Source organism: Castor canadensis, chromosome 14 (genome assembly GCF_047511655.1).
Source record: "Castor canadensis chromosome 14, mCasCan1.hap1v2, whole genome shotgun sequence".
Taxonomy (NCBI): Eukaryota; Metazoa; Chordata; class Mammalia; order Rodentia; family Castoridae; genus Castor; species Castor canadensis.
This window is the reverse complement of record NC_133399.1, coordinates 40206613-40219268: the sequence shown is the minus strand read 5'-3', so window position 1 is coordinate 40219268 and position 12656 is coordinate 40206613. Positions and strand designations below refer to the sequence as shown.

General features: G+C 59.2%; 2 protein-coding genes across 8 annotated transcripts in view; one reads left to right on the top strand and one right to left on the bottom strand.

Annotated features, from left to right (window-relative positions):
• The first annotated feature begins 1467 nt into the window (after positions 1-1467).
• Plin4 (perilipin 4) lies at positions 1468-12254 on the top strand. 2 transcript variants are annotated; one of them, XM_020165884.2, is made up of 7 exons: positions 1468-1717; positions 1818-1962; positions 2765-2823; positions 4734-9054; positions 9160-9347; positions 10067-10150; positions 10233-12254. In XM_020165884.2, the coding sequence occupies exons 1-7, from the start codon at positions 1667-1669 to the stop codon at positions 10563-10565; spliced, it is 5181 nt and encodes a 1726-aa protein (XP_020021473.2). In that variant the 5' UTR covers positions 1468-1666; the 3' UTR covers positions 10566-12254. The 2 variants fall into 2 exon arrangements, with proteins under 2 accessions (XP_020021473.2, XP_020021472.2); XM_020165883.2 differs by having other exon boundaries at positions 2762-2823.
• Hdgfl2 (HDGF like 2) overlaps positions 12241-12656 on the bottom strand; it is a 17825-nt gene continuing 17409 nt past the window's right edge. For 4 of the 6 annotated variants that reach the window (XM_020165886.2, XM_020165888.2, XM_074054363.1 and 1 more), the window contains one exon: positions 12241-12516. In XM_020165886.2, the coding sequence (XP_020021475.1) occupies positions 12417-12516 (100 nt within the window). In that variant the 3' untranslated portion in view covers positions 12241-12416. The remainder of the gene's footprint in view (positions 12517-12656) is intronic. The other 2 variants (XM_020165887.2, XM_020165889.2) reach the window with 1 other exon arrangement.

Sequence of the window (12656 nt, the reverse complement as noted above, 5' to 3'; positions counted from 1 at the left end):
TGACATCTGAAGATAGTCCTTGAAGGAGGTGAGGGATTTGGGGGCAGGTGGTGCAAAGGCCCTGGGGCAGGACGAGCCTGGGTGATGGAGGAGCAGTGAGGAGACCTGTGTGGCTGGAGCAGAGGGAGCAAGGGGGACAGAGGGAGGAGGGAGGAGGGAGGGGACAGGCAGGTCGTGCAGGGCCCTGTGGGCTGCAGGGAGGACTTGGGCTTTGAGCCTGAGGGAGGCGGGAGCCATGGAGGGCTGTGGGCAGGGGAGGGAGGGCCTGACTGGGATGTATCAATTTATTATTACTTTTTCATTGTTGTAATTTGCTGGTTTTCTCCCTCCACACTGGGCTGTGACGCCCTTCGGGAGAGGGAGGGGCACACCCAGTTTTCCCTGTCACCCCTGGGAAGTATTGGCTAGTGGACACCATGTCTTCTGCTCCCTGACTGTTTGGCAAACACAAGGAGACTCCAAGGAGATGGCCTGGGGTCACCAGGCCCAGCGGGTGGACCCTTCCTCCTCCCAGTCCAGCACCAGAGCTGATTGGCTCTCCCTGCTCACTCCCATAGCCCATGGCAGGAAGCCCTGTCCTGGGGGACATGGCCCAGGACAGAACGGTGGCCTCTCTGCCTTCTCGCTCCCCCACCGATGGCTCACTTGGCACATAGGCTTCTCACTCTTTTTTTGAATCCTTTCTGCCACAGCATCCTCAGGCCCAGGATGCCTCCTCTGGGGAGCCTCCATGGGTTGGGCCAAGCCCACCATGTTGGGGGGCTCACTCCCGGGGTCCCCAGTTCTGTGGAGCTCTGCCTTGGATTGTATTTCAGCTTGAATCCCTTCTAGAGAGTGACATGTCTCTTCTCTTGTCAGGACCCCTCCTGCTCCTCAGACCTGGCTTCTGCCAGGGCAGTGCTAAACTAGTGTTTGTTGAGCGACTGCTCGTGAACACACATGACCTCATTTCAAGCTCACACCACCGTGAACTGGCTTGATGGAGAAAGCCGTGTGGGTAGCTGGGGGAAGGCAGACACACAGCCCATGCAAAGGCCCTGGGGCAGGATGAAGTCTGGCATATTGGAGCAGCAGAGAGGAGGCCTGTGTGGCTACCGAGAAAGGGAGGAACAGAGGATGGGAGGCAAGGAGGCTACCTTGTGGAAGGGGAAACTAAGGCACAAAGATAGTATCTGGCTAAGGTGCCTCAACAGAGTGGGCACCCGTCTTGTGGAGGGAAAGTAGAGAAGGAGGGTGGACAGTGCCTTAGGCAAGATGGGAACCCAGCTGGCCCGTGAGTCACACAGCCACTGTGCAGGCGAGCACAGTGGGCAGAGGCGGCCTGGCCTGGTGCTAAGAGCAGGGAAAAGGTGCTGGGTTGGGGCCCACTGGGCTGGGCAGGCAAGGCACGTGACCGCCGGCCCCCCCAGCCCTGCTGGCTGGCTGCCTCCCCGGCCAGGCCTGCGCCCGCCCAGACCCTATAAGGTCTGGGAGCCCAGAGCAGAGCCAGCTGCAGGCTGCCACTCGGACAGAGCTACACACAGTCCAGGTGAACAGGGCCTTGTCTGCCCTGGGGACACAGGCCCCTAGGAGCCATCAGGGCCGCCAGGGTAGGGCCACAAGGGGCCTGGGACCCCCCCCTACTCCCACGCCTTCTCTGCCCCCTTCCAACTGCCTAACTGTCATCATGTCTGCTACAGAGGGAGGAAGCCAGGGTCCCCCCAAGTCCAAGGGCAAGGTAAGGAAGGGGGAGTCATGGGGGCCGGAGATCCCCAGAGCGCGGAGGGTGATCCTCAGCGCTGCTCACATGACCCCCACCCCTGCCGCACCCCATACAGACCCTCAGCAGCTTCTTCGGGTCCCTGCCTGGCTTCAGCTCCGCCCGGAACCTGATGGTCAGTGCCAGCTCTGCCAAGGAGGCCCGGCCGCCCGCTGACCCTGCAGGTGCTCCGGCCCCTGAGGCCGCCCAGCCCCAGGCTCAGGGTGAGTGGACAGCCTGGAGGGGATGGGACCCTTAGGGTGGCCGGGCAGAAGTCCCTGGAGGAACAGACCATAATGTAGGAGCTTGGCACAAGCCTGGTGGCCACTACAAGGCTGGCCTGCTCAGATAGCCCCTGATGAGGAAACTGAGGCAGTGATATAGGGTGAAATAGCCAGCCAAAATGGCAATCTGAAACCCGCCACGGTCCCTGCCCCCCGCCACCCTGTGTCTGGTGTGCTGGGGATTAAGTTGATGCCATGCATACCTGAGTATGCACCAAGGATGGCGCCCCTGCTTGCAGAGCTAGGCAGCAGCCCTCCTGAGGTCACACAGCTTCTTGTGACTTGGGCCAGGATGTCCCAGAAAGGCCCGGGATGTGCAGAGTGGCTGCTGCAGGGAACCTGGGGTGGGCAGTCACCAGGGCTGGCCCTTAATCTAGCCCAGAGCTGCGGGCAGCTGATTTGTGCTCTTGCATACCTTGGTGACAGGAGGTTGGCAGCTGTGGCAGGGTGGGGCCGCCTCACCCACCCCAGGCTGTGTGAGCTTTGTGACTTAGGGTGGGGTGTCCAGCTCCCAGGGCACAGCAAAGAAGGCCCCAGGAAGCCCTGCTCTAGAGTGGGAGACCCTGGCGGGGGGGCAGGAGGCTGAGCTTGGCTGTTGATGTCACCTCCTGCTGTCCCTGGCAGGGAGCTTGGGACATTCCTGACCTTTTGGGCTGTGCCCAGCAGTTACGCAAGAGGCCTGGGGTAGGCAATCCCAACCCATGCCCTTACCCTCCCTGATCAGCCCTTGTCCCCACAGCAGCCACCGACCTGGAACAGTTGGCCGGGGGAATGGAGAATCTGTCACAGCCTTCCGAAAAGGTGAGGGGCCGGTAGAGCCTGGCCTGAAAGTCTTAGGGTGACCTCCAGGGATTTTCTGTCCCCTCCATCTGGGGCGTGGTGGTAGGACAAGAAAGCGCACAGCTTTCTTGTGTTTGGGAGTCAGGGGCTCCCTCCCCCGTGGACCTGTTTCCACATCTGGGGAACGGGTATGGGCTCTAAGCAGCAGCTGGAGTCAGGCTCTGCTCAGCCCTGCAGTTAGCCTCCCCTCCAGTGTGCCCCCCAGGAAGGCAGCGACAGGGCCCCACAGCACAGAGAAGTTAAGCCACCTGCTGAAGGTCACACAGCAAGATGTGTGGGGCAGTCAAACGCTGCCCAAACTATCTGCATGTACCCCGGTCCTGGATGAAGGGGACCCCTGGCAATCTCTCTGTTCCCAAGGCCCTGGCCAAGCAGAGGGCCTAATGTGTGGTGGCTGAAAACCACAGCAGTGGCAAAGCCCTGACACAGTCCTGCTGCCAGCATACCCCCAGACTCTGGAGCGGTCCATGGCTCCCCCGTACCCTGAGCAGCACCAGACCCAAGGTCTCAGGGGGCCCAGAATGGCTGGGCCCCAAATGAAAGCATACTCCTGGCGCCCGGTCACTCCTCCACACTGGTACTAACTGAGCACCCACTGCATCTGGACCGTTCCACGCCTTCACTCATTTCCTCACCATCCTTGAAGGAGGTGCTCTTTTAAATCCTGCTTTTCAGGTGGCGGCAAAGGCCCAGAGAGGGGATGTGGCTTGTCTAATAGCACCCAGGGGTGTGGGAAAAGGCTGGGTCCAAACTCTGGCTGCTCCAGAGCAAGGTCGCCACTTGAGACAACTCTGGGCAGGAGCCCCGTGTTGGGATCAGAATTCAGGGCTCCTGAACTGCAGTGGTGTGGACTTGGGACTGGGTCCTTCTCTGGGGCAGAGGGCATTCTAGACTCTGCCGGGTGCTAAGCAGTGTCCCCAGCCTCCACCCACTCCAGGCCAGGAGCTCTCCAGATATTACGGCAACATGTCCCCAGGTATCACCTACAGTCCCCTGGGAAGTCACCACAACTGAGACCCCTGACCTAAAAGCAGCTTATTCATGGTGACACCGGAGTGGCGCTGAGGCTAGACATTGTCACTGCTTGTTTCCTGGCTCCACCTACAGAAATTGCCCTCCGATGGCCAAACCTGACCAGTGTGAGAGGACAGGTTTTGGGTCCTATGCCTGCCTCAAACCCTATTCTATCTGAACCGCTCTGGTTGTCACCTGTTTTAAGCCCAGACCTTTTACTTGAATAGGTTACCTTTTTTTTTTTCTTTTTTTTGGTGGGTGTGGGGTTTGAACTCAGGGCTTCACACGTGCAAAGCAGGCACTCTACCGCTTGAGCCACACCTCCAGTCCATTTTGTGCTGTGTATTTTGGAGTTGGAGGGGTTTCATGAACTCAAACTGCAAGCCTCCTATTCTCAGCCCCCCAAGTAGCTAGGGTTACAGGCATGAGCCACTGCACGTGGCTTGAGTGTGCTGCTTTTAACAAGCAGTTTTCTAAAGCATTCCTCCAGCTGAGCTGATGAACAAAAACACAGCCAGAAGGCCAGGACTTGGCAGAGCCCAAAACTCAGGTTCCCTGGTGAGTGTGAGCGTGAGTGTCAGGGGCCTGTGGTCAGAGATGACGTGTTTGTTGAAATGGGGACTGGAAGTGAGCTGGAAGGGGATAGTTACCTGCCGTGATTTAATCCACAAAGGCTATGTCCTGGGGCACTGCAGCTGGATGAAAGCTCAGCGGGGTGTCCAGCAGGGGTAGATGAGGGCACATTTGCCTTCTCAGGAAGGTGGGGCTTCTGGGCGGAGCCTCCCTAGGCCCGCTGGGAGTCAGGACTGCAGAAGTGTGGCCTCTCTGTTCTGACCACCTGTCTCCTTCCTCTTCAGTTGGTGTCCAGCCCCAAGGACCTGGAAAGCTCCACGATGACCAGGACCAAAGATGCCTTCCCCTCAGGGGTGACCAACATGGTGGATGCAGCAAAGGGTGTGGTCCAGGGAGGCCTGAGCTCTACCCAGACAGCCTTCTCAGGTGCCAAGGAGGCGGTGTCCAGGGGGGTCATGGGAGCAGTGGGTATGGTCAAAGGGACAGTACAGACGGGTCTGGACACCAGCAAGACCGTGCTGACCGGCACCAAGGACACTGTTTATAGTGGAGTCACGGGTGCTGTGAATATGGGCAAGGGTGCTGTCCAGGGGGGTGTGGACACTTCAAAAGCTGTCCTCACAGGCACCAAAAATACAGTGGCCACCGGCCTCACAGGGGCAGTGAACTTGGCCAAAGGGACAGTGCAGACGGGCTTGGACACTACCAAGACCGTACTGACTGGCACCAAAGACACGGTGACCACCGGGCTCACGGGAGCAGTGAATGTGGCCAAGGGGGCCGTCCAGACTGGAGTGGACACCAGCAAGACCGTGCTGACTGGCACCAAGGACACTGTCTGCAGTGGGGCGACCAGTGCCATAAATGTGGCCAAAGGGACAGTTCAGACCGGCATGGACACCACCAAGACCGTGCTGACTGGCACCAAAGACACAGTGACCACAGGACTCATAGGGGCAGTGAATGTGGCCAAGGGGGCCGTCCAGACCGGAGTGGACACCAGCAAGACAGTGCTGACCGGCACCAAAGATACCGTTTGTACTGGAGTCACTGGTGCCATGAATGTGGCCAAAGGTGCCATACAGGGAGGCCTGGACACTTCGAAAGCTGTCCTCACAGGCACCAAAAACACAGTGGCCACCGGTCTCACAGGGGCAGTGAATACAGCCAAAGGGACAGTCCAGACGGGTCTGGACACCACCAAGACCGTGCTGACTGGCACCAAAGACATGGTGACCACCGGGCTCACGGGAGCAGTGAATGTGGCCAAGGGGGCCGTCCAGACGGGAGTGGACACCAGCAAGACCGTGCTGACCGGCACCAAGGACACTGTCTGCAGTGGGGCGACCAGTGCCATGAATGTGGCCAAAGGATCTGTCCTAACAGGACTGGACACCACCAAGACTGTATTGACTGGCACCAAGGACACCGTTTGTGTTGGAGTCACTGGCGCCATGAATGTGGCCAAAGGTGCCATACAGGGAGGCCTGGACACTTCGAAAGCTGTCCTCACAGGCACCAAAAACACAGTGGCCACCGGACTCACAGGGGCAGTGAACACAGCCAAAGGGACAGTGCAGACGGGCTTGGACACTACCAAGACCGTACTGACTGGCACCAAAGACACGGTGACCACCGGGCTCACGGGAGCAGTGAATGTGGCCAAGGGGGCCGTCCAGACGGGAGTGGACACCAGCAAGACCGTGCTGACTGGCACCAAGGACACTGTCTGCAGTGGGGCGACCAGTGCCATAAATGTGGCCAAAGGGACAGTTCAGACCGGCATGGACACCACCAAGACCGTGCTGACTGGCACCAAAGACACAGTGACCACAGGACTCATAGGGGCAGTGAATGTGGCCAAGGGGGCCGTCCAGACCGGAGTGGACACCAGCAAGACAGTGCTGACCGGCACCAAAGATACCGTTTGTACTGGAGTCACTGGTGCCATGAATGTGGCCAAAGGTGCCATACAGGGAGGCCTGGACACTTCGAAAGCTGTCTTCACAGGCACCAAAAACACAGTGGCCACCGGTCTCACAGGGGCAGTGAATACAGCCAAAGGGACAGTCCAGACGGGTCTGGACACCACCAAGACCGTGCTGACTGGCACCAAAGACATGGTGACCACCGGGCTCACGGGAGCAGTGAATGTGGCCAAGGGGGCCGTCCAGACGGGAGTGGACACCAGCAAGACCGTGCTGACCGGCACCAAGGACACTGTCTGCAGTGGGGCGACCAGTGCCATGAATGTGGCCAAAGGATCTGTCCTAACAGGACTGGACACCACCAAGACTGTATTGACTGGCACCAAGGACACCGTTTGTGTTGGAGTCACTGGCGCCATGAATGTGGCCAAAGGTGCCATACAGGGAGGCCTGGACACTTCGAAAGCTGTCCTCACAGGCACCAAAAACACAGTGGCCACCGGACTCACAGGGGCAGTGAACACAGCCAAAGGAACAGTCCAGACGGGTCTGGACACCACTAAGACCGTGCTGACTGGTACCAAAGACACTGTCTGTGGTGGGGTCACTAGGGCAGTGAGTGTAGCCAAAGGCGCCATCCAGGGCGGCCTGGACACCACCAAGTCTGTGGTCATTGGCACCAAAGACACAGTGGCCACTGGGTTCACAGGGGCAACAAATGTGGTGAAAGGGACAGTGCAGACGGGTCTGGACACCAGCAAGACCGTGCTGACTGGCACCAAAGACATGGTGACCGCTGGGCTCACAGGGGCAGTGAATGTGGCCAAGGGGGCCGTCCAGACTGGAGTGGACACCAGCAAGACCGTGCTGACTGGCACCAAGGACACTGTCTGCAGTGGGGCGACCAGTGCCATGAATGTGGCCAAAGGATCTGTCCTAACAGGACTGGACACCACCAAGACTGTATTGACTGGCACCAAGGACACTGTTTGTGGTGGAGTCACTGGTGCCATGAATGTGGCCAAAGGTGCCATACAGGGAGGCCTGGACACTTCAAAAGCTGTCCTCACAGGCACCAAAAACACAGTGTCCGGTGGGCTCACAGGGGCAGTGAACTTGGCCAAAGAGTCTGTACAGACGGGTCTGGACACCAGCAAGACCGTGCTGACTGGCACCAAGGACACTGTCTGCAGTGGGGTGACTGGTGCCATGAATGTGGCCAAAGAGACAGTTCAGACAGGCCTGGACACCACCAAGACCGTGCTGACTGGCACCAAGGACACAGTGACCTCTGGGGTGATGGGCACAGTGAACCTGACCAAAGGTGCTGTACAAACCGGGCTCAGCATGACCCAGAATAGTGCCATGGGGATGAAGGACTCTGCCTGCAGTGGGGTGACGAGTGCTCTGAGTGTGGCTAAAGGCACCGTCCAGAGTGGCCTGGACACTTCGAAGGCTGTCCTCACAGGCACCAAAAATTCACTGTCCACGGGGCTCACAGGGGCAGTGAACGTGGCCAGAAGGACAGTGCAGACGGGTCTGGACACCAGCAAGACCGTGCTGACCGGCACCAAGGACACTGTTTATAGTGGAGTCACGGGTGCTGTGAATATGGGCAAGGGTGCTGTCCAGGGGGGTGTGGACACTTCAAAAGCTGTCCTCACAGGCACCAAAAATACAGTGGCCACCGGCCTCACAGGGGCAGTGAACTTGGCCAAAGGGACAGTCCAGACGGGTCTGGACACCACCAAGACCGTGCTGACTGGCACCAAAGACATGGTGACCACCGGGCTCACGGGAGCAGTGAATGTGGCCAAGGGGGCCGTCCAGACGGGAGTGGACACCAGCAAGACCGTGCTGACTGGCACCAAGGACACTGTCTGCAGTGGGGCGACCAGTGCCATGAATGTGGCCAAAGGATCTGTCCTAACAGGACTGGACACCACCAAGACTGTATTGACTGGCACCAAGGACACTGTTTGTGGTGGAGTCACTGGTGCCATGAATGTGGCCAAAGGTGCCATACAGGGAGGCCTGGACACTTCAAAAGCTGTCCTCACAGGCACCAAAAACACAGTGTCCGGTGGGCTCACAGGGGCGGTGAACTTGGCCAAAGAGTCTGTACAGACGGGTCTGGACACCAGCAAGACCGTGCTGACTGGCACCAAGGACACTGTCTGCAGTGGGGTGACTGGTGCCATGCATGTGGCCAAAGGGACAGTTCAGCCGGGCCTGGACAACAGCAAGACCATGCTGAGTGGCACCAAGGACACTGTTGGTGATGGCCTCACTAGCGCTGTGAACATGGCTACAGGTGCTATGCAGGGTGGCTTGGCCACCACCACCACCATGCTCACTGGTACCAAAGACATAGCATCCACTATGCTCTCTGGGACAGGGGCTCTGGCCTCAGATACCATCCACACAGGTCTCAGCACCATCCAGAGTTGGTTCCCTGGTACCCGGGGCACTATCTGGGGCAGAGCCAGCAGTGACAGGGCTACTGAGTTGTGCGGGGAACAGACCAGTCCGTACCCCCACGCTTGTGGGCTCTCCCCGCTCCTTGATGGGTATGAGACAGCTGTGAGCACAGAGGAAACCACAGGCTCTGCGCTGTTTCGGGACGAGTTGGAGGGACTGGGCGAGATCTTCCACCCCATGAACGCGGATGAGCAAGGTGAGAGATGCCAGGAGGGGGCAGGCGGGGCTGGGCTTTGGTAAAACCTGAGTGCAGGCAGCCTGAGGGGTTTTTGGGACTGAGACTCACTGTCTTCCTGTCCAGCCCTGCTGGAGGCCTCAGAACCTGGCCCCAAGGTGCTCTCAGCTGACCAGGGCAGCTACTTCGTCCGCTTAGGTGACCTAGCCCCCAGCTTCCGGCAGCGGGCATTTGAGCACGCCTTGAGCCACGTGCAGCACAGCCAGTTCCAAGCCCGGGATGCTCTGGCCCAGCTGCAGGACACCTTCCAGGTGGTAAGAGTGAATGTCGCGGTCCCCTCCCCAAAAGCCTCTCCGTGAAGTCTCGCCAGGCTAAATCCAATCCAACCCACAGGTAGAGGCAGGGACTGTCCCTCTGAGCCTCATCTCCACCAAGGATAGCTGTGCAGAGCCGGGAGAGGGTAGACGGAGGCCAGTGAGCCACCAAAAGCAAGCTGGCATGTGTGGAAGTAGGGGTATGCCTGGAATTGGAACTGCATTGAGGGTGACTCAAACAATTTCCAAGGGAAAGACCCCTACTGGGGCGGTCCTGCCCTCCCACTGTCCCTACTCTCTTTCCCTGGACCAGGGTCCTCCCCACCCCAATTTGGTTCTGTGGACCTTGGGACTAGGTGATTCTCTGAGATGAGGGGTCCTGGACACAGTAGTGCTGAATGACAGTCCTGGCCTCCGCCCACCCACAGGATGAAACCATGTGGCCAGGACAGAAAGAACTATGGGGTATTGGTGAGAGGTGAGGTCAAGAGATGTCCCGGGGGCCAGGTCACACTGGCCACACTGAGGGGTTGAACTTTTGTTATATAAAAGGGACCATGGAGCCACAGCAGGGATTGGGGCTGGGCAGTGACAGAGGAATCTGGCCCTGGGTCTCGTTACTTCTCAGGGCCTTACCACCAGACCATGGGGAAGGCCTAGAAGTGAGCTCCAGATGCAGGACTCCAAGTGCCCCCCTCCCCTCCTGGCTCTCATCCCAGATTGAGGCCACGCAGGATCTGGGAGGACAGCCATGTAGGAACCCAGGCTCCAGCACCATGGCAGAGGTCACTGGGATCCAAGAGGTATGTCTGGCAAAGGCCTTGCCCCTGCCCCTCCCGCCCACCTCACTGACTCACCTGCTCATCTTGCTTCTTACTCTTGTAGGCACGTGACGAAGCCATTCTGTCTAGAGTCTGTGCCCTCCTCTGCCAGCTCCACGCAGCCTACAGTGGCCTGGCCTGTGGCCTGAGGGGCCTGCCTGCTGAGCTGCAGCGGCAGGTGGGGCAGGCGCGCCACAGGCTCTGCGAGTTCTATGGCCTTGTGTCTGAGGCCAGGTCTGTTGGGGAGCTGCAGGCAGAGCGCATGACACAGAGCCGTGCAGGTGTGAGCCAGGCGTGGCAGGGGCTGGAGGTGCTGCTGGACAGCCTGCACCACAGCCCCCCTCTCGGCTGGCTGGTGGGGCCCTTCACGCTAGCCTCTGGCGCCCAGCAGCTGTAGGAGCCTGCCAACCCGGACAGCATCACTCTGCTCCTTCTTCTGGCCCCCAACCCAACTCACTTCCCCAAAGCCCTGGGCCCTGCAGGCTGGAGAAGTTCCCTGATATGTGAGTTCGAGTCCAGCTGCCTCTCTGGCCCCGGGTGTGGGCCTACCCCTGCCTCCCACCCTTCTCCCCAAGCTTCGCCAGTCCTCTCCTAGAGCTGGGCACAGCCTCTCCAACTAGAAAGATGTGGGCGCTGCCTCAGCCTAGCAGTCCTCTACCAGCCTCACTAGGACCCCTGTATTATCAGGCTCTTCAGGCTCCACTGCCACTCCCATAGCAACCCTCTACATCCAGGCTCAGCTGAGGGCAGCCCTGGCTTTTGGCAAACGCACTGGCTGCCTTGGAGCCTCATTTCTTTATAGCAGAATTTTACCAGCATGCCACAGCCATACTGAGGCAGGCTCCTGTGGCATCCGGGGCATGCAGCCACATGAGGACAGCTGCCTGCAGCCATGAAGGCCTGGACGGAGGGCTGCTCAGCTACAGTTGGAAAGACAGCAAAGCCATGTCCCACTTCAGGTCTCTGCCATGCAACCATGCAGCTTTGAGAAGATGGGAACCATTCGCCCTACACACTTTGAGAGCTGGGTCAGGCACAGTGCAAGGTGAGACCAGCGCCTGTGGTGGCAGCCACCAAAGCCCCTTCCTCCCTCGCCACAGGCACCATGGGTCCTCAGAGAAGCCCTGGCCTGCGGATGGGAAAGCTGACCAGAGAGGGCTGGAGGCTGTGGAGACCACAGAAAGCAGCAGGTAACTCCCATGACGGGGACCCGTGGAGAGCCTTCCTCGATCTAACATGCAAAGCACCGGAGGGTGCAACATGGCTGACCGCATCTGGCCATGCACAGACACCACGCCCAGTGTCCTGAGCTCAGCTCCTTCCATGACAGGCGGGCCAGGCTCAGGAGGCCCTGCCCACCACGCCACACCAATTTCTTGTCTGGCACTGGGGACTTGGCCATGGTGGCAAGGGACAATCGCTTCCGTGGCAGAAGCCACTGCTGAAGGAGCAACTCCTGTGCACCAGGTGGCTTGCCGGAAGCCACATGCACAGATCAAGTGCATGCGATGATCCATGGGTCGCCCCTTGTACAGAGAAGACAAGAGAAGCCCAGAAAGAAAGGTCACTTGCCAAGACTGCCAGTGAGCCAGCCACAGGGCTGGGAAGAGTGTGGGGGCCTGCTCCACCCCAGCACCATGCACTCTGAACATCCCAGGCATGATCACACAGCCTGAGCTGGCAAGGGACTCTTGAGTCCTTCCTGGGGCCCCAAGAGTCACCTGCATGAGGTGGGACAGGGAGGTGGTCAGGCCAGGGGAAGGAGGCAGCAGCCTTCAGGGGTAGCATGGTCTCCACAAGGACCAACCTCAGACCAGGACAGCCGTCATCCCCAGCATGTCTGTTCGGTGTTCCCGCCTCCAAGTGAGCTGCAGAGCCCAGAGGCTCCTCTCCCTCCTTCCTCCCCCCTCTATCCCTCCTTCACCAGCTGCAGGAACCCTCAAAGACATGGTCTACCCTTGCTGCTCACGGTGGCCCAATGGCGTGGTCCTCTGATGGCTGCACACTGTTCCCCAGCTATGGCCCCAGCTGCACCACTGACATTAGCAAACCGAGCCAATAAAAGTGATCTCTTTTCATTAGAAAACCCTTTATAGTCATTTCATGTCGGTCGGAAATCACAGAAATTACGCGGAAAAAACCCGAGGGGCAAATACAAACAGACAGCACAGCGTTTCCCCCAGAAGGTCCCTGCTCTCATGGGAGGTAGGGGAGGAGACGTGGCAGCCCGGCCTCCTGTGGGCTGAGCTCAGCTCTCCTCAACCGGGGACCCCGAGTCCTGCCGTGCCAGCTCACGCCCCTGCCGTTCGCTCCCAGGCCTGTCCAGGTCGGGGTCCTCCCGCAGGCTGCTGGTAGGGCACAGCAAAGCCAAGGTGAGAATGTGCTCACTGGCTCTAGCTCTGGGCCACTGGGTGGGGCAGACATGAGGAAAACTGGACCCTTGCTGCCAGCACCCGAGCCTTGCGTGTGGCCTTCCCACCTGTTACTG